Genomic DNA, 20,683 nt, shown 5'->3' on the forward strand with positions numbered 1-20,683 from the left:
TTTCTTGTCATATTTGTGTCGCGGCTAAAATAATCCAGTGTCATAGTTTTACAGACTCCTCCATTATTGGCAGCTTTAACCTTTAAGACAACAGGACCAATACTATCAAATCAATCTCCCAGTAAATCTTTTCATGAAAACAAAAGAACCTATTTAACCTATTTTGAGGCAAACCGAATTTAGCATAATGGTGAGATTAATAATGAAGTTTACTATTGATTTTCTTGATAGAAAAACAAAAATTCTACATATTCTGTGCTATGTAACTCAGTTTTCAACACATGTGAGATCGGTACAAACAGAGCAACAAAAATTGCCTGTAAGTGACCTGATGGATTCACAGCGTTTTGAGGTTTTTGAAGTGTGATACAGTTTCAGATTCCATTTTCCTATAACTGAATTCCCTGTTTGAAATATTTGAAAGCCCTGCCAATCAGAACAATCATAAAGTCTGCCCCCGAAAAAGTGCTTACGCAGATATTTCCCTTGTTTCAGAACTTTGCGGGACGCAGCTACTCTGATTTCATTCTGTGAGTAGAATTACAATTAGTGTCCCTAGTTTTAAGGTGAATCAGTTGTACCCGGCTCGGCCTGTAGGTGGCACTAACTCACAAGTGAACGCATGCATAGAGCATGGAAGCAGTATTAGAATTTCAGTTACTTTTTTTGAAAAACTAAATACCCCTGAAACCAAAGTCTCCCAGCACAGAGATGACAGAGATAAAAAAAAAAGGAAATAAATAAGAAACAACCATGCAACAGCAGGTCCAGTGCATCTTCAGATGAAGGTTTATAGTCGACATCTGCCTTGCGAGAGGTGAGCCACTGTATAAAAAATCCATGTCAGCGCCAATGAATAAATGATGGGCTGACGAAGACCTGCTCCAGCTCCTGCTCAATCTGCACATTAATGAAACCTTTGAAATGGCTCAACTTATTGGAAAAAAGTGAACTCTGAGTCTGATCATGAATGCAACAGTGGTTTCTGTTTGGACTCTTTGGATTATGGGGGAAGGGGGGGTCGTGAAATTCAGAGGCTATTGCTTGGCTCCGATTGAAGCATTACTGTACATACTGTATTGCTCTGTCCGTGCTGATCCACACTGGCCTTGAGCTGCACTGATTTGCGCTGTTTTCCTCGCGAGGCCGTTGAGCTCCAACTAAAGACCAGTGTGATGGAGTCTTGAAGTGAGCTGAATTTTAATATGAGAAAAGTATTGCAGAATCCAAAATCTGCCAGATGAGTATTCAGGCAGTGTGTGTGTGTGTGTGTGTGTGTGTGTGTGTGTGTGTGTGTGTGTGTGTGTGTGTGCGCGCGCCTCATAGTACAGTTCTAACCAGCCTCTCATAGCAATATTGTTCTGGAGACGCTAATGGGTTTAAGCTGGAATAAAACAGACAGATTTAAGGAATTGGTAGAACATGAAATGAAAGAAAGCTGAATTTAATTGCACAACATAATGCTGGTATTTTCTTTAAGCTTAAATAGCTAATTGTTCTTTTATTGCACTTTAATATGATTACACATACCAGTGGCTGAATCTCAGACGCAAAGACATGATAAATTAACCCTTTATTTGTATTGGAGTAAGAAAAATCATACTGTGGATTGTTCTGCTGTTTGTTCTGCTGTGTCTGCTAAACACCCTAAAATCTTGGCCTTAGAGATGTGCCATGGGAACAATTCCTGCTTCTGAATTCAGTTTTCTTTCAAGAGGGAAATGATTTACTCACCAAAGTTTTGGATGAAAATAAAACAAGAGCAGAATAGAAACTGTCTTGTCTTCAGGGGAAGGTGGTGATGGAGCTAAAGCAGAGCTGCCCTGCTGCTTAATAAAAGCCAGTGGTGAACGCATGCGCTGTCTTCCTCGGCGCACGTTTCCCAACAAGCCATTTAATCGTCAATTTTAAGAGCACACGTGTTCTTAATGTCTCTTCCTGATTCTGCAGGTTGAGACGTTTAGAAATGAAAACTCCTTAATTTTGGAACCTGCCATAACTGCCTCTGGCAACACACCAGTGATGAAAGTCTGCAACATGAGGAGGGATGAAGGCATCCCACCATTAAAGGTAATGGCCTCATTATCAGGTCTGCAGTGGGGACTGGGTGTGAAGGGCCTGCATCACATGTGATCCATCTAATCATGCCTGTCGCTTCTGAGACCAGAGAAAAGTCACAACAGAACCGGTGAGGCTTCCCCCACCTATAAAACAGCGACACAACACTGGGCCGTAACAGCGCTACGAGGAGGAAACGCAGACCTATGCTAGATTATCCGCTGCCTGATGGATTTCATAGGCTAACGTTCCACGACATCTTCAATGTATGTTGAAGAGGGGAAAAAAGGGAGGGTTTGATGTAGGAAACAACTCCCCAGAGATGTTCGAATCAACACATTGATTTAAAGTTGAGAAGGTCGCTCACGCACAACTGGTGTGCTTTTATTAGATCTTAATAGTCAGTCGATAGTTGTCACATGTGGCGACGGGTAAATAAACATTTCTTCGTCCTGACAGCAGCTCTGGCTGCATCATATGCTCAATTACGCATATATTCCTGAGGCTGAATATGTTGCATTAATGTTTTCTAAATAAGATAAACAGATGGACCAAATCTGGGGTAAGCTCCATATCATCACTTCTTTGCACAGCCGCAGTTAAAAAAAAATTATCCCTGTCAATGAGTTCTTTAAATCCCCATATGGCCCATATGTGTTCAGAAGTAAACTTTCATCTTATTTACTATTATGTGTGGACCTTTCTCCTGCCCCCCCCACGTACAGCTGGAGGGTCATCTCCTTTAGTTCTGCTTTTAAAACACGTTACAATGGAAATAAATATGCATATGCACCTTGCTTCTGTCTTCAACAGAATCACGTCTCACACTCACAAGTTGCCACAATTGGTCCCACTAAAGTTGGGGGGGGGGGGGGTGGAAAATTGATTTCTAACTTTTGACACCGGTGTGACAATTTGAGTTGGTAACTGATGGTTACCTTTTTAACCTTGGACTGGAACATCCCTTCCTCAACGCACGTGTTCCTCCACCATTTGCACGGGCACTAACTTGCTCGTGTTTTGTTTGTTTTGATGGGCGTTTCTCCCCGTAAACAGCAGCGTGAAACATCGTCAACGGGAGCTCGTTTTGAAACACTTCTCTCCCTCTGAGCTTAACCAGCAGACAGCCGACCCGTCGGTGTGACTCTGGGTGGATACCGCAGGCAGCAGCCAGTCAAATCCAGGTCAGTAGTGGTGGTGCAGTGGGGAAGGGAGGGGAGGGGGGGGTTGGGTAGAGCAGAGTCGGGGGGTGGGGGCATGCACTAGACAAACGATGTGACCGAATTGGGAGTTTCCATGCAAGCAACAGGATCTGACCAAGATAAGCCTCTTGGGAGTCGTGCGGTCCTTTCTCTGCAGGGTGGATTAAGCAGACACACACTTCTCTCTATCTGTCTGCTGCACACATCTGTCCACATTTCCCCGTCTGTCAGTTCCCCGTCTGCCTCTGATTCCACTTTTGTTTTCCCTCCTCGTCTTCTTCAGAATGGCGCCTCATGCCGAGCGACGCCGTCCAAAAGACTCAGGTTTGGGGATTTTCTGGTTCGCCTAAGCCTCGGGTCTTTGTGGAAAAGTGCTCCGTGCACCCCACCATCCTGCTCCACCACCCTCCTACACATCTGTTTCTCATTTACATCTGGGGTCTAAGTTCAGTCCAAGAACGGAGGCTGGGGGTGGAGGGCCAGAAACAAGGATTCCATATGTTTTTCTTTTACACAAATAAAGACTTTGTTTCTCCTGCAAGAAATTCAGTTATTTTTTTGTTGTTTTTGAAATTGCAGAGGCTCACTCTTATCAGTGGAAAACAGGCCTGCAACAAATGAGCGTGACTTTTAAAATCTGACACGTACCGTGAGACCTTTGTGTTGACAATGCAATTACGCTGACATCTTGATATTTCTGATAAATTATTGCATAATGGACACGAAACAGCAAACCGAAAGTCAGATTTCGGATATTTCCTCCTGGGCTCTAATAAGTTAATGACTCAATCAATCAATTACAGTCTACAGACGTGGCCACTTTCACAAAATCTGTCGTGTGGAGATTTTGTTCTCTTCTGGTTGGTTCCTCATTGTTACCTGCTTCAAGCCTTCGTTCCTCTGTCGTTGGCCAAGTCAGATTGAATGGAAACGCTCCAAGATGTTTTCAGTGAAGTTGTGAGGCTGCTTTATCCTTCCTCTGGCAACCATAAATGAAGTCAAGTGTCTTTTTGAAGAGTCAACACTTTATAACACTTTACGCCTTCACTAATTGCCTTAAATTTGCATCTCAAATTAAAGAAAATATTCGTGAAACTACTGCTGTAAAATAAGTTGTTTCTAACAATACATAATATGTTTTTAATCTACAAATAACCCATCAACCTTCTGGACTTTTAGCAAGTTGGATCTCTGGTAATTTATAAGTACGGTAATCAAGCAACTTTTAGCATAATTAAGCTACTTAATTGAAATAGGAATGGTTAAATTGGGTTTTAATCGTTAAAAACGACTTGTCACATCACCTGTAACTAAATATGCTTCCTGGTAGTCAATCATGACATCTGAAAATACACAAAGACTTTATGTTACTTTTGAAAAGGGAAGATTTTGCCACAGAAAAAATAAAAATGACTGGCCTCATTTTTTACATGACCCTGGGGTAAGCCAGCAATAACCTGCAGAAGAAAAGTAACTCTTGGCGACTGTAGCTGAAGGTAAAAACAGATTTGGGAAAAACGTGTTTCATAATCATGCTTTCATGTGAAAGAGGACTGCATGTCAAAGAAAATTATTTAGGACATTTATTATCTCCAGATGCCGAACTTTTTTTCGGTTCAGGCAGAGAGGGAGGAAAAGTGGCCGCTTACAACTGCTCTGTAGAGGTTTTACTACGCTTTGTGAAGGACCACCAAGTCAGGATTGAGATGGAAAAATAAAAATGAATTTTCTGCATCACAGTTATGAGACACATCTGGGATGGATCTTTCTTTACAACCATGTGAAAGAGAGTGACTAAATCCTTGTTGTCACAAAGATTCTCATACAGAAAGCTGCTGCATACATCTACTGAGTTTTACGCCTGTGGTACGAAGAGACGCAGATTATGGTGAAGTCTTCAATTCCACGTGCGTGAACAGAATTTTATCTTGTATGATGATTTAGAGAATGGCAAATGAAAAATTCCAGTTTTAGAAGAAATGACTGATATATTTGTATGAAACATTCCAGCAAAAGCAAATATATATGAGAAATATGACAGGTGTCTTTGTCATGTGGTCAGGGCTCATTGATACCTGTGGGGAGGGAAGAAAAGCTGTCGAAGGTCATATTGCTCGTATTTCATATTGCAAGTTAAGAAGTTAAAACCAGTTCTGATGGAAATGTGTTAGTTAACACAACGCATTGCATTTTGTTGCATCTGGGGCTGCACAGCTGGGCAGGCAGGCTTCCTTCGCTGAATTGTGACCCCTGTGAAAGCACCAACAGCAGAACTGGACCAGGGGGCAGTGGACGATGTCCTGGTCTGACGAGTCATGTTTTCTTTTACATCACATCTCATGGAAAACTGGGGAACACATGGAACCAGTTTTTAAGCGGAGGCGGTGGGACGCTCTGGACACGATGTCACGGATATCCTACAACTCTGTCTAACTGATATTTACCCTGGACGCTGAAATTTAGTCGTTATTTTGAACGATCTCTTCACGATTTAACCCCCGACGACAGCCCATACAGAGGCTAGTCTTTATCCCATTATCACATTATCATAACATGTGGGGGTTGGCATTGATATTGATTGAACAAGTCCTCGGGAACGACCCGACGCAGGAAGCTTTATTAGTGAGTCGTGCATGAGAACATGTAGTCAGTCGTATTTCACTGGGATGCTGACATCTGTGCAATACACATCTTTAAATAGTAGCTGTATTTGTAGCCAAAAACAGATTTCCCTACACCCACTTAATGCTTTACATGACAAAAATAACACCACATCATAGCCTGTTAACATGTTAGCACCTCTTTTGGTATCAGTGACGTGTTAAAGACTCTGTAGCCTGTTTGACCACACAAAGACAGTTTTCTCTTATCGCCCTAAATGAGAGATTTCTTTGAATCAAGCACATTAAAGGAGCCCCCGTTCTTCATTACTCATGTTAATTTATGCAACACAATATCCATCTAATAACATTTTGGAATACATAAATGTGTCTTGGTCTGGGGTAATGAGATATGCCAATAATAACATGCAAATTTGGTGAATTATTGAATAGGCCCGACTGAAGATTTCTTATTAGTTGGCATGTTTATCTCAAAAGATCCATCAATTTTTCAGGGGGCTTCCCATGCCCTGTCCAATAGGTAAATCCAATCAAACACTGTAATCAATAATTTAAGTGTTTACGTGCTGCGTGTACACACATCTGCATACGTGTGCCGTGCAGGGCTTTTTGGTCTTGTTTTGTGGGACATGGTGAAAGTTTGTGAGGTGCTGCTGTTTTGTTGACTTGGCAGAGAATCCTCTGGAATAATCTCATGACTGATCTGAAATCAATATGTTTGCTCAACCACTAATGGGCGTTTTTTGCTAAGTGCTTGTTATAATGACCAGTTCCCGCCATCAGCTTTCATAAAAATAGTGTGAAACACTACCAACAGTATATTAGCACCATAATGTACATTGTGCAATCTGTTACAGTTAGTGCCAAATGTATCTTTTCTTCCTCTTCCTATTCTTCTTCTTCTTTTTCCTTCTTCTTGCCCCTCATGTACTCTCTCCTTTCCTCTGCCTCATTTGCAATTATTGTGTTATCAGGGCAGCCAGGCAAAAGGGTGGAGCAACCATAATTTCAGTGTGGGATTAGGCAGAAATAACGAGGTCACCAAGTTACAGTTGCCATAGCAACGACACATCCAAGAACACAGGATGCCATTGCTTAAAAAAAAAATAGTCGAAACAGGGCCCAGGATTTTTTTCTCTGCCTGTTCCCTGCTTTTTTCATACCCCTCCCTCTCCGTGTTTCCATCCTCTCCTTCTCCCTGTCTCCACTTTTTCTTTCATTCTTTCTCCGGCAGCGCGGAGGGGAGCAGTTCATTTTCATTCTCTCGGCTTTCCAGAGCCTTTTGTTTCCCAACATATTCAGAATAATAAATTCACTGTTGGTACATTTGCATTTTTCTGGTATTCATGTTTGGTGGGAGGTCTGTTTCCTCTCACTTTTACTTGGCGGCACCCATTTTACAAAGCTCATTAGACAAAACCCCACTTCACCCTCCTCAGCCACCCACCCACCCTCCCTCTGCTCCTCCTACAATCTTCAAGAGAAAAGACAAAATCCCAACTTCTTCACATTCTGCCGGCTGATTTTGGGTTTATGTGGAAACTGTGTGAGGTGACTGGAGTCAGTAGAAGTTGGAAATAAGAGAGAGTGGATCGTTTCTGAAAGGATGGGATTCATTTGGTGCCCTGGCCTGAGCATTGATTTGGTTTGCAATAGCTGGAAGCAGAGAGCGTCAATTCAAACAAATATCCATCCCAGTGTTGTGCCTGCTGGTACGAGCAGAGCCCAGTAAACCAACGCAACTCTATAAATAATCACTACGGCTCAAGACAAAGAACCTGCACTGTAATTCTGAAGCTCTATTGATTGGAGATGTCGGACCCTAAAATCCAGAAAAATAAAGAGCGAAATAGTGAGTGAAAGAGTTGAGCAGTTGGATGAAGGTAATTAAAAGGTTGGAAACGAATAAAGGACACCTTCTCATAGTTTTATTTTCACACATCAATAAGATAAATTTACTGCATATCTGCATATCGTTGTAATTAAATATGAATCCACATCAGTACAGAGGCCCTCGCCAGCTTCGCTCCCTTCAACTTCACCTGACCAGCGTGTAACTGGGATGTGGGAGGAATTCAAAGCACCTGTAAGAAACCCACACAGGGTGAGTGGGAGATTTTCAAGCCTTAGATATCTGGAAAATAATCAATATGGCATGCTCCTATCGAGCAACAGATGGTCACAGTAGTGAAAGTAAAACCTTTGTAGAAATAAAAGGGACGAGCCATTAACGAATTGCATTTTTCTAACGTTAAAGAAGAAAAATGTTATTTGGGATGGTGTAGCAGAAGAAAGTCGGCAAGAACAGTTATTAAAGACTACAAATATGTAGCTGTGACTGCCTCGGTTCTCAAAGAGAAATAAAACTCTCTGAAAGGGCAGTTTAGAGCACACTTAAACTGGAATTAATATAAATGATTGCTAATGGAAACTAAATGGCTGGTTTCAGGCTGCAATTTCATTTATTTTGTTCCTCATCAAAATTCAGCATATGAAACTGCTTCTCCTGATTTTGGATAAAAAATCTTCTCAAATGTTTTTTTCTTTTTTTGGGGGGGGGGGGGGGGTTAACATGTAATACTTCTACATTAAATTTACACAGCAATTTACATGAAAACTTTAAATTTGAACTGAAGGGATCAAGACAGCTGAGACATAGTCACATCCAAACCACTGACTGAATGAATCCTCAACTGGACAGAATGACATCATTCTAAATATCAAACAGAAGAAAAAGGTCTTTATAGTGAGCAAGCTCACAGTGGTTTAGGTCACAAAAAGCAAGCTGAGCTTTGTGTGTGTGTGTGTGTGTGTGTGTGTGTGTGTGTGTGTGTGTGTGTGTGTGTGTGTGTGTGTGTGTGTGACACAGCAGCTTTTCTATCTGATAATTTAACACTGGAGCAACACCGTGACCAGCTCGTCTTTAAACGTGTCTATTAGTGTGAACTCCAAGGTTGAGAGCGAATGCTGCAGCTTTGCATCTGTGTGCAGATTTCATTTGAATTAAGAACATCCTGGTGTGATTTTTCCATTTTCTATGAGCAGAGAAGCTTCATTGTGTTGAATTTCTGGAATATTCTCGCTGCCTCACATCAGGTAGAGAGAGATGAGCTGTGCAAGTGTTTCTGTGTTGCTGTGTGCGTGTGTTGCTGTGTGTGTGTGTTGCTGTGTGTGTGTGTGCGTGTGTGTGCGTGTGTGTGTGTGTGTGTGTGTGTGTGTGTGTGTGTGTGTGTGTGTGTGTGTGTTTGTGCAGGCGCATGTGTGCGAGGCTGCTGCCATGCCTACGAGATGGGGGATGGTAGCTGCACAGCCAGCTATTTTTTCTTTCTTTCTAGCATCAAGTTTGGTCTTCCATCAGCTTCATCCTCAACAGAAAATGCGTGTTGGATAAAGATGTGTTAGAAAAATGTGCTGATAAAGCCACAAACATCCATAGATCATTATTGATTAGCTCATATGCTAATAGATGTCAATGGACAGCAGTGTGGTCAGGTTATGTATTTTAGCACAGATCAATTGGCCCAAAAAAGCTGCTGAAGACCAATTATAAAGACTTGGACTGGTTTTTTGGGGGGGCGGGGGGAGTAATAAAAATATAAATCAGCCTTTTTATGTAAATCAAAGTGATAAAACATTGCAGATTGATAACAACTGTTATCATCATTATGATGTGGAGGAGCTCACAAAGAATGGGTAGTGTGTCGCAGTTTGACTTTTTACCTGCCAATCAGCCTTAATTTTCCTCTCGGTGTTGAAAAGTCTCGAAATCTTAAGATAAGAGCATAATCAACCCTGACTAATGACCACTGACCAACACTTAAGAATCTGTGTTGTTGTCAAGGGGACCAATGGTAATTATTTCGATTATTATTATTATTAGTAGTAGCAGTAGTAGCAGTAGTATTGTTGTTGTTGTTGTTGTGTTTATGTATCTTGGGGATGTTTTGTTGCTGAACAGAGTTCCAGGTATTTGACCAACTGTCTCTCTTAAAATTCTGCTTGAAGAAGCATGAGCAGACTGGTACTTGCATGTCGGGTATCCGCACACTGGAAGCCACTGGACCTAACCTCTGCATGACCCCCCCATCTCCCATCTGTCAGACGAATGCTGGCGACCAATCATGCCAACATCTCTGGCCACTGCAGGAGATGACCAACTGGTGAGTTGTGTGTTTTCCTCAATACGAAAACACATTTTAAAACATCTGCAGCAGAATGAGCACAGAGAGAGAAGCGAGGGGAAGCTGGGTGCTATGAAGTGGGGCTGGGGGGGTGTTAGTGGAATGGGGAGATGTGGTGGTGGTGGGGCTGGGGGGCAGAGATGTGGGGGTGGCAGGCAGCAAAGTATGTCTGCGCTGCAAATCTGACGAGGACTTTTGAAAAGGCTAAATCCCAAAGAGAGCGCCGCTGCCTCGGCTCACCGCACTACAAACAGCCTGAGCTGAGGCTGGCTTGTGTTTCCATCGGAGAGGAGAACTAATAATTACGCTGGTAAACTCTGCATGCTGCACCTGATAGATGTAGCAGGTAGAAAAATACCTACCCCCCCCCCCCCCCCCCCAAAGAAAACGCTGGAACATTTGTCATGTAGGGTGTCAGAGCTGTTGCTTGGCGCAGCCTAACTGCTGCCATGGCTTCAGCATTTCAGTTGGGTGCATGTGCGTCGACACAATTGCTACAATTTTCTTCACTGTCACGGTGTATTCAGAAGCTGAGAATGACATTTAGCGTGTGAAACAACATACACCTACTGTCAGCATCCTCTCATTACAACTCACTTCATCTCATTTTTATCAGTATTAGTTCTGTAGACTGCAGTTCCTGGAAGTATAAACCAATTTAAACAATTTAATCAAGTCAAAGTCTGGCAAAATAAAAGTCTTTTCTGTGAATCTTTTAGTCTCTAGTGTCACGTCATTTATAATCGTTGTGTCTATTCCTACAACCAAAGCATGGAAGGTAACAAATGAAGCAATTTTAAATAAATTAATAGAAAACTCAATAGGTTCCGAGATCCTTATGAATGCAATTTCTGGAAAAATGTTTCCACAGTATTTTCCTGCTTAAATAAAAATCGTTGGAGGCATGATTCATACTGAGCATCACTGGGCAACATGAATCATCAGCCCTCCTTTCGTCCTGAAACAAAATCTTCTTCTAAGATGAACAGGCCACAGTTTTAACAGGGGAAGGGGGGCACTTGCAGGAAAAGTTTAAAGGTCACAGGGAGGTCATCCTTTTTGCCGCTGTGCCATGTTGTGTTTCACCAACCTTCTGATACGGCAAAGTGCCACTTTTTATAGCAAAAGATGTTTGCAGCAACGCGACTTCCATCGTCCACTTGGCTTGCAGCACAGGGAACACCGATAGATGGAGCTGTGGGTTCAAGGAGGAATCAGAGTGGGAGAGGAGGGGGAGGAGGAGGAGGTAGGGAACAAAGTGACAGTGGTGGTGGTGGTTGTGGTGGAGGGGGGACTTTTTCCCTACACTTGAAGTTAAGACAGAAGTGTTGAAAAGCCACTGTTTCTGAATCTATGGGGCAACTCATTAGTGCCACTGTATCCCTAACACTGTGTGTGTGTGTGTGTGTGTGTGTGTGTGTGTGTGTGTGTGTGTGTGTGTGTGTTTACACTTGCAAGAGTGAAATGAAGAAAACTCTGCTACAAAGACTATCAACGTCCACGAAGACCATTAAGTTAATGATGGCTTCTTGATGATTCAAGGGGATATTGGGTTTTTTTTCCTCTTTTTCTCTGGTCACTTTACTTAAAGGGATGGTCTCATCCTGACACCCTCCTGGGGTAGACACGCTCCTGGGACAGCTACAGTAAGAATGTGTGTGTGTGTGTGTGTGTGTGTGTGTGTGTGTATTTGTGTCTGTCTGTTTGTCGCTGATTTGCAGCACATGTTAGCGTGCAAGCTTCCGCACTTGTGTGTGTGTGTCTGTCAGGTTTCCTGCTGTGTGGTGCTGCTGGGAGCCTTAGCGAGGGTAAAATTCCATTCTCTCGGTGGAGCAGCATTCTGCATGAGCCAATTCCCAGGAGACACTGCTCTGCATGTCCTCCAGACAGCCAAGCTGAGGCACAGGCTCAGGCTTGCTTATTAACTGACCTGAGGGAGGGCGGCGGCGGCGGTGGTGGTGGTGGAGGAGGAGGAGGAGGAGGAAGGACGGAGGGGAGGGGAGGGGAGGGGGGGCAGAGATAGAGAAAGGAGGAGGGGGGAGGGGTGAGCCCAGGGAGGCAAGAGGAGGTGGTGGGTGAGGAGGGAGAGGAGGTGGTGTTGGGAATTATGGGTTCGTGTGTGTGTGTGTGTGTGTGTGTGTGTGTGTGTGTGTGTGTGTGTGTGTGTGTGTGTGTCTGATCAAGGGTGATGGCGTGTAGGGATATGTGTGTGTGAGAGGCTGCGTGTGTGTGTTCATGTGTGTTTGTGTGTGCGTGCTTTTCAGAGGCAGAACTGGTTGAAAATATTAACTCTTTACTGGCTGAGCTGCTGTGCAGCAAAAAATTCAAAAACAGGTTTGTGTGCAAGCCAGACTGCATGCGTGTCAAAAAAGACACAAAGACATGATAACCAAGTGGTAACCGACCTTTAGACCACTCACGTTGTAGTTAAAAATGCATTTGATATTATCCAACATGAACAGTTCACATCTACGTATATTCCAGGTATGCTGGTTCGGAAAGATCACTTTTTTAACAGGACATTTCTGGAACACAACTAAAAGCCTCCTCATCCCTCAGTAATCTGTTTGCTCTAATTCGTCATCCCAGGTTGCAAATATTAGTTTGTAGCTTTACGTGTCTTCCCATAATTGCTTGAAACGACTGTGAGACTAATTTATCACCGGTATGAGGAAATAACATAATTGAAAAGTGCTTTTCAATTACATTTTGTTTAACTTAAATAATGAAATAAAATATGTTGCCTCAAAGTTTTACTTGCTTTTTTTTTAATATTATTAATATTATTCCATCCAGCAGTGAAGAAAAAAAAGGGGAAAAATCACTCACGGCAAAATGCAAATGAGCCTGGAAGCTATTACAATGCTAATGAGATTCCACCACAGAAGTTGCTGCTCCAGTATCCGGGGTATATTTCATCCATATTTGGAAAACAATTGTATATTCAAAATAAGGGACAAACTTCCAGTGTTCATAGTTTGACTTTATTTTATTTGAGCAGGAGCCACAAACAAGCCAGCTACTTATTTATCCTGACGCGCCGCCCTAACAGCCGACCCCAGCAGTTTATTTTTAGGCAACCCATCATGTTCCTTTGTAAAATTCCATTTTATTTCTAGCTGTGTAGTTCTGTCAATCAGTGTAAAATGTGTTTGTTGATAATTTGCAACCGCATGTTTCATTGTGTGGAACATGTGAATGAATGTTTACACCCACAGCAACATTAATGATGGCTTCTTATTTTCACAGCCCTGTTGTGAAAAAGGATGGGATGCATTCCCAGAGCAGTGCCGGTGCGTTCAGGTGCAAAACCTGTAGCACGGCTGCACATGTGCGTAGTTCGAACGCCGACGGCAGGCAGGTATGTTGGTAGAGAGATGGGGTACGTTACCATAGTAACAACCAAGAGAGAACCTAGTGAACGCAGAGTGTCTATATGTGTCTTGACCCATTTCCATTCTCTTCCACAAGTGTTATGTTTCCTTCACCTTGCCGGTTAACAACTAAAAGCATCGCTACATCATCTTTTATGTATTTTCTGCATTTAACAAATGGTTGAGACTTGAAAGATTCAGGAAACAAACCAGGTTACAGCACTGCAAACTCTTAGAACACTTGCTTTCCTTTATCTTCTGCAGACTGATTCAACTTTGTCGTCCCCAAGGATCGCCATGGCCAGCAGTCATGGGGATACAGCACAAACACAAAAAATAAAAGTGCTTTAGAAATAGTGGAGGGTAGTTAAAAAAGGCATGGGAAACATTTCCATAGGTTCGATGTTTCTACGTGAAGCTAGAGTTCATCAGGAGCTGTGAGTGATCATATCTAGCGGGATCAATCTACTGCAAAAGCAGAACTAAACATACACAGGAACACACACACACACACACACACACACACACAGACACACACACGTGCCTGCGTGCAGGGTGAGGAAGGTTAAAGAATGTGACCATTCTGGTCATCATTGTATTACAACAGGCAGCGTGAAGGATAAAAACAATATTCCGTTAATAGACATTTATTCAGGAGATGTTGTGAGACCACTTGGACATAATGAACATGTGACCCATTGTCCCTCCCAGCTCATCATGCCAAGGGCCTTAACCCATCAGTGATGCTCCACGTACGCCACTAGCCTTAATTTTCAATGAAGGAAACACTCCATACTGTTCAGAACTGTAATTATCATTCTGAAATCTAACTTGCTGCCTGACAATGGTTTCACTTGTGTTCTCCGCACTTGTTGAAGCAGAAGATCCTGGAGGCGACCGACACCCACGCTGCTCTTCATCACCTACCTCACACATAACTCCTGTTTACACTCCCTTTCACAACCAACCGGATTCGCAGTGGAATCTGTTAAATGAGCTGTTCCCGTCAGCCTCCAGTATTGCAGTCACACTCAAGTGGAACCCGCTTTAGGCAAGCAAGCAAATCCTGTTAGAAATGTCAATTGAAAAGGTCTTGAGATATTAAAAATGTAGTTTTTAATTAAAGGTTTATTAATAGATTTTTCAAACTTTTTTTTTTTTTTTTTAATTACCCGACCGGATGCCTGAGGCATTTGGATTACAACTTTTATCTCTCTTGATTCAGACTGCTTCTCCCCATTCAGCCATTTTGGATTAAAAGTCAGACTTCATAAATGCTGTTCATTAATTCCCAGTGTGGGCAGTTAATGTAAGATTTGGTTGCGACATTACGGCTGGTCTGAGAGTCTGTTTATTTTTAGATTCTTGTGGTTACTTTGCAGCCCTGGAATAATCTGTCACAGGAGGAGAGCATGGAGAGAATGCTGCAAAAAGGAAGAAACAACGCATCCAGTGCTGCATCTGGTTTAAAATCTCACTGGAATGGGACAGTTTTAGCTCCCACCATTGTTATTATTTGTCTCATAATAGCAAAATGCCATGAGTTTAAGTTTTAACAACTACATATATATATATATATAAATGCGCTGAAGCTGACAGACCCACAAACAGAAATGATTATATAAGGTGTACTTAGTCCCACAGACTGAACCCATCCTGCTGGTTGTCCATCTTTGACAAAGATCCACAGAGCTGTGGGTGATAAGCGTGCCTTGATTACCTACGCTGACATCTGCCTCCGGGTCCAAGCAGACTCTGATTCTCTGCATGTCATGTTGCTGAGGTTGCTTCACGGACGGAAACCCTGTCAGACAAATTGCAGGACTGACGTAAAGCGTCTCCATATGGCACATGGGTGCACGCCCCAGTGTCATTTTGGGGTCCCCCAGACATACTATGATAAATCAAAGATCACTTTGTACTATTGGGTACAGCTTGGCCCGATGAGCTGTTCGGGGAATAATTATAACTACATTTATTTAATTATGCTTACACTTTAGGGACAGTACAATTAAAAGCCCCAATCTATTCTAGGCAAGTGTTGCTTTGGGTTTACAGGTTATTATAACATGTCCAGTACATATAGAAACAAGAATTATGAGAATGTATTATTGTTGTTGAGAATCTCAAAATAAATCAGCTTTTATTCCAGTTGCCCTCGAACCTCAGTGCTGCCTTTTTAATGTAAAAGTCCAGGTGCTAGAGGAATATTACAGTCTCTAATTTTTAATCCTTCAAATACTTTAAGACAGTACTGCAATGGAGTCTCGCTGGGAATGTAAAAAGCTCTAAAGAGGACCCAGACACACAAAAAACAAACAGATAAACAGGAAGAATTAATACAGCCACAGTTCGGAACAGCTGTGTAGCTAATTAGCTTAAGCCCCCATTCACCTCTGCCATGGACTGATAATTGTTTAATACATATGGATCCACAACGAGCTCCATAAAGACGCATTAGGAATGTATTGGGTTCAAAAACTAAAATCCTGTCCAGCGAGAGGACCCTTTGTTCCCCTTGGATTGGAAGCTATACTGACGCACACAAGCGCGCACACAGAGGTCTGACTTGAACTTTGCAACAGTGCAAAACTGAGAGCCGATCTTGAGGGAACAGGAAGCGACCCCCCCCCCCCACCCCCCTCACGCGCGCGCGCACACGCTCTGCCCCCAACCCTTGTTCCTCCCCCTCCTCCTCTTCCTCCTCCTCCTCCACCTCCTCCCCTTCCAGCTCCACGCTATAGCAGTGAACTAGGCAGAGCAACTTGCAGAGTGCAGCTCAGCCTCGACAGCGGCTGTTTCCCACTGGGGGTCTTTGGAGAGCATCGCACTCCCATGTGCGCTGCTGTGCCCGTCGGACGCTGAAACCGCGCCGTGCGCCTCGCCAGGAACCACCATGTCCAACCCAGCCCACGACCCGTTCTACTCGTCTCCGTTTGGACCCTTCTACAGGAGACACTCGCCGTACATGGTCCAGCCTGAGTATCGGATCTACGAGATGAACAAGCGGCTGCAGGCGCGCACAGAGGTGAGCCGAGCGGACGCGTCCCGTTGCGGTATCGGCGTGGTGGGTCAGCCGGGTTTGGAGGAAGGAGTAGGTGGGGGGAGGACTTGTACGGGTATAGAAAGCTGTCAGTCAGGAAATGTGCATGTGATGCCAAAGTGCCAAACATTCCTGAGGTGAAAGTGAACAGACTGCTGCGCTACAAAATCCTCTGAAGTGAGGTTTTAAAATCACACCGAGATGTTGAGCTCTTCAGATCACAAAAATCCAGTTTGGTAGCATTTAGTTAAATGTTGTTTGGTTATAATTGAGTTAAGCAATCCACCATTAGAATACGTGTAAAGAAACTGCAGACATGAGGATAAAGATTGTGTGATTTAAGGCAAGAATACAAACTTTGAACACATTTTAACACTGAAAGTTGTTTGCAAACAGAAGGAACAGTAAAATATCTCCAAAGATGTCTCCAAGCAAGACTGAAGCAAAATCCCCTTCGAAATCATTTGCATAGATTTACATATCACCCGAGTTTTAGATACTTGCACACCTTCTGGTGCCAAACAAGCTCTGAGAAGTTGCACTGGAGGTGAACTAACTGTAGCGTGAGTCTGAGAGATAAGTGATGTGTACCGCGATCCGTGAGGCATCTCTGAGGATGGAGACGAAGTCTTCTCAATGAAAAGGACTCTGATTGCAAAATATCACCATCATTGTATAATTGCTCCAGGGTGAATTAATTTCACGTCAGCTTCCCGAAGCTTCAGTAGCTGAGCGAACGTGGCGTACGCTGTCATTCAGACTAAACCTTTGATGATCCCGCTCTGACTTATATCGCAGGCATCTGTCTCCAGCATCTGTTCTGCACAGCGCTCTGATAAAAAAGTTCATCCAGCATGGCAGGTTCTCCTTCAGCCCTTTCTTTCAGCGGAACGGATGGAAAGCAAGAATCCGAGAGATTGAATAATTCTATGATTTTTTTCTCTCAGAGTTTCTGTCACATGCTAAAAATGTTTCATTTGCTTTAAAATGAAGCAACACACAGGATTTCACAGATTTTCCACCAAATTAGTGCTGATTCTTTCTAAATGACTTTTCTAATGAGTTAATCAACTAATTGTCTCAGCTACAAATATCTATTGTTCTCAACAACGGGACTCCAGATCTGCTGTCGGAGGTGTTACGGCTGGAAGCTGTGGTGGTTAAAAAAAAACAAAAACAAAAAAAAAAAACAGGTGTTGCGGATAAATCTCTCATGAGCGGTTTGGTTCGGCGTGTTGGAGACGGTGTTTGGAGGCCGAAGTCCGGCTGAGTTACTGCGGCAGCTCGATGCCGAGAGTCCTGAAAGCAGAACTTTAAGCAGACCAAGGCAACGTTGCTGAGATGCAGCGGCTCGCTCTGATGCATTATTCATGTGAAATGGTCCAAGCACCAGTAAACCTCAACTCCTCTGCCACACGTACTAGACATCCAGCACAATTACAACGTGCACACACAGGCAGCAGATGGATATGACTAATAAGCACATGCATTTAATTAAAACATACACACCTGCAGCGTACATAGGCTATTATCTCAAACTAAATAGTATAATTGTTGAGTGCTTTTTGTTTTCGCTGGTGTTACGGCAGCAGTGATTCTCCTCCCATCACAATCATCCTAATGCGTTCATGTGACCTGTGATGTGGTTATTGTTAAACTCAATGGCAGGTGGAAACAAGGTATTCACTTGAGGATTTTAATAAAGTTAACAGGTATCTTTGTTAATGTGAGCGTAGCATTCAGTCTACAGAGAACGTCTGAGTGTGAAATATCGCATAATTCACATTGATTATGTTAACGGGAGAGGGAGTTTTTATGTGTAATTATGGTAGAGTTTTCATGAGAAGTGTGTGCACTGCAGACACTTGTGTGACAGGCTGTTTCTCACACACAAGGTGTCTGGATTCCAACACAAGAAAGGACTTGATCTTTTTGTTTGTTTGTTTGTTTTAATATTTCATCAAGGTTTTGCTGTTTGCTGTTTGTCATAAACCCACCCCGAAACCACCCACAAAACCACCCCTTATAGTCATCTCTGATGAGGAGAAGCTCCAGGAACAGATTATATGGTACACATAAGCCATTCTGGAGTGTTTAAAAATATTTTACAGATGAGTGATAATGTAGTGTTTTGTTGCATTCGTTTAAAGTCATTGTTGAAATCCATTTTTACTAAAAGTGAGGGGTCGCCAATGGAAAACACTGTTAAATGTTTTTTTTCAAGCAAGGATAAACAGAATCACTTTGAGAGTATTTCAGGCTTTCAGACAATAATATCAAGTTCTTTTGTTACACTGACTGGATTTGTTGCTGCATTTTGTGAAAACAGCCAAAATGCTGTCAGGCACTACAAACAGCAGCCGTGTCAGAGCCATGGCCAAAGTAAAGATGCCTAATATCGTCAAAGACAGCCATTGTTAGGAGCAAGAATAGCTCCGAGCATCTTTCGCACCACCATTGTCGACATGGCAAAATGATTCAGGACGGCCGGAATTTGTTCCGAGTGATTCCCCAACAGGCAGAAGCGACAGCGGCTCCAATGCTGGAGTCTAGCGCAGTCACCGATGTGATTGAAAGTCTTCCATTTGTCTCATTAATGAGGGTATTTTTCCATTTGTACGGATGGTGGTGCATCTAGAGGACTCAAAGAGCTGAAGGAGGCTTTCGCCAAGGGGGTTTAGAGACAGTGTAAGAATAAGTGACATCTATAGTAAAGACTTTTTGCATTTAATCCTCTAGGATGGAAATAATACACTGTTAGAATTAGACAGATGTGTTATCCTGCTTTGACTGAAACATTGTAAACAGCAGCAGTGAAACTACGCAACAATGCTCGTCGTGTTGTATTGTGTGTACACGTGTGTCTGTTTGTTATCTCTGTCCATGCTCTGAAAACTCTGAAAAAGAAGCCAGTGCTGAAATATTTTTTTTACAATTAAGCAGCGTTATTTTTAATTTGCTGTACAGTGAAATACCAGAAGGTGTAAATCCTGCAAAAAAGGATAAATTATATTAATGATTGAATTAATTACTATAAGAGCCATGATTTTCTGAGGAGTGACAAATAATCATTTCAGTGCTGTAAAAAGCTGCTCCCGATTATTATTTACGTTGCTGATTAACCTGCAGATTAGTCGTCTAGCAGACAATAAAGGTTTAACTGATGACTCGGGTTTTTGGGTCATGAAGAGGAGAAAAATGTTGAATATTTGGGGCCTCGGTACCTGCCGGTTCTGCCACGCACCGAGAGATGTGCACAGAAATGAGGCGAAATCTTGCGACTCAGTAAGTCCCGGGAGTTTGTCTGGGATCAGCGCTCACCTCTGAACTGATAACTGCGCTGTGGCGTTAACGGTCCTGCTGCTGCGATGACACGGTCTGCTTCTATCCCAACCTTATTACTTGCTCCATTCATACTTATTACCTGGCTGCTGTATTTCCGCACCGGGCCGACTGCTATCCCATTACCTTCGTTTTACACAACGTGAACCCGCTGTGACCCGGCAGTCTAAACAGGCTTTGATGTGGATTTGATGCTATGCATACGGCGTGGCCACGTTGTCTCTGTGCTGTTGCTCAGGGGGCACCGGCCTTGCCTGCACGCAGGCACCTGCAATGATTTGTGGGGGAATTTGACACTTAAGCGTATGCAAATGAAGCAGCAGATTAACATTCAGAGGAGGAGCTTGATCGACCTTAGTCGGTGTAAGACCATTAGCATAGACGGCATTAATATTCAGCGGAGGAAAGCGGGGACACAGAATAACACTGTAAGTAAAACTGCAACACGGAGGTGGAAACAGAAGGAAAACAAAAGCATTTTAATGGAGGCAGCATGATAATAGCCACATGGCTGCTGCTGACTAATGGCCTAATGGTCAGACTCTTCCTTCACGGACAGACATTCAATCAGTAACAGTGATTGGCAGCTCATTCATTGGATTTTTGTGTCTATTGAGCATAGTTACTTTCATTCTCATTATTCAAATAGGCCCAGAGACCTGACTCGTTGCCTCAACTGTGGAACTGGGAGGACTGGAGTGTTCATTATGGCACAATCCCTTGTTCCTGCCAGGGCCAAAGTGGATCTTTTCCCATCAGCACTATGTGTCAGATTGACATGAATAGGCTTATGATGTAGAGGTCAAGTTGGTACTGAGCTGTTAGGTTCACAGAGAGGGATTAAAGATAAGCCACTAAGACG

At 43.0% G+C, this 20,683-nt stretch overlaps 1 protein-coding gene across 6 annotated transcripts in view; it reads left to right on the top strand.

Moving 5' to 3' along the window:
• Window positions 1-16,177: 16,177 nt before the first annotated feature.
• Window positions 16,178-20,683, top strand: part of ldb2a (LIM domain binding 2a) — a 54,604-nt gene continuing 50,098 nt past the window's right edge. For all 6 annotated transcript variants that reach the window (XM_011610978.2, XM_029847178.1, XM_029847177.1 and 3 more), the window contains exon 1: window positions 16,178-16,464. In XM_011610978.2, the coding sequence (XP_011609280.1) occupies window positions 16,333-16,464 (132 nt within the window). In that variant the 5' untranslated portion in view covers window positions 16,178-16,332. The remainder of the gene's footprint in view (window positions 16,465-20,683) is intronic.

This window comes from Takifugu rubripes, chromosome 14, assembly GCF_901000725.2.
Source record: "Takifugu rubripes chromosome 14, fTakRub1.2, whole genome shotgun sequence".
Classification (NCBI taxonomy): Eukaryota; Metazoa; Chordata; class Actinopteri; order Tetraodontiformes; family Tetraodontidae; genus Takifugu; species Takifugu rubripes.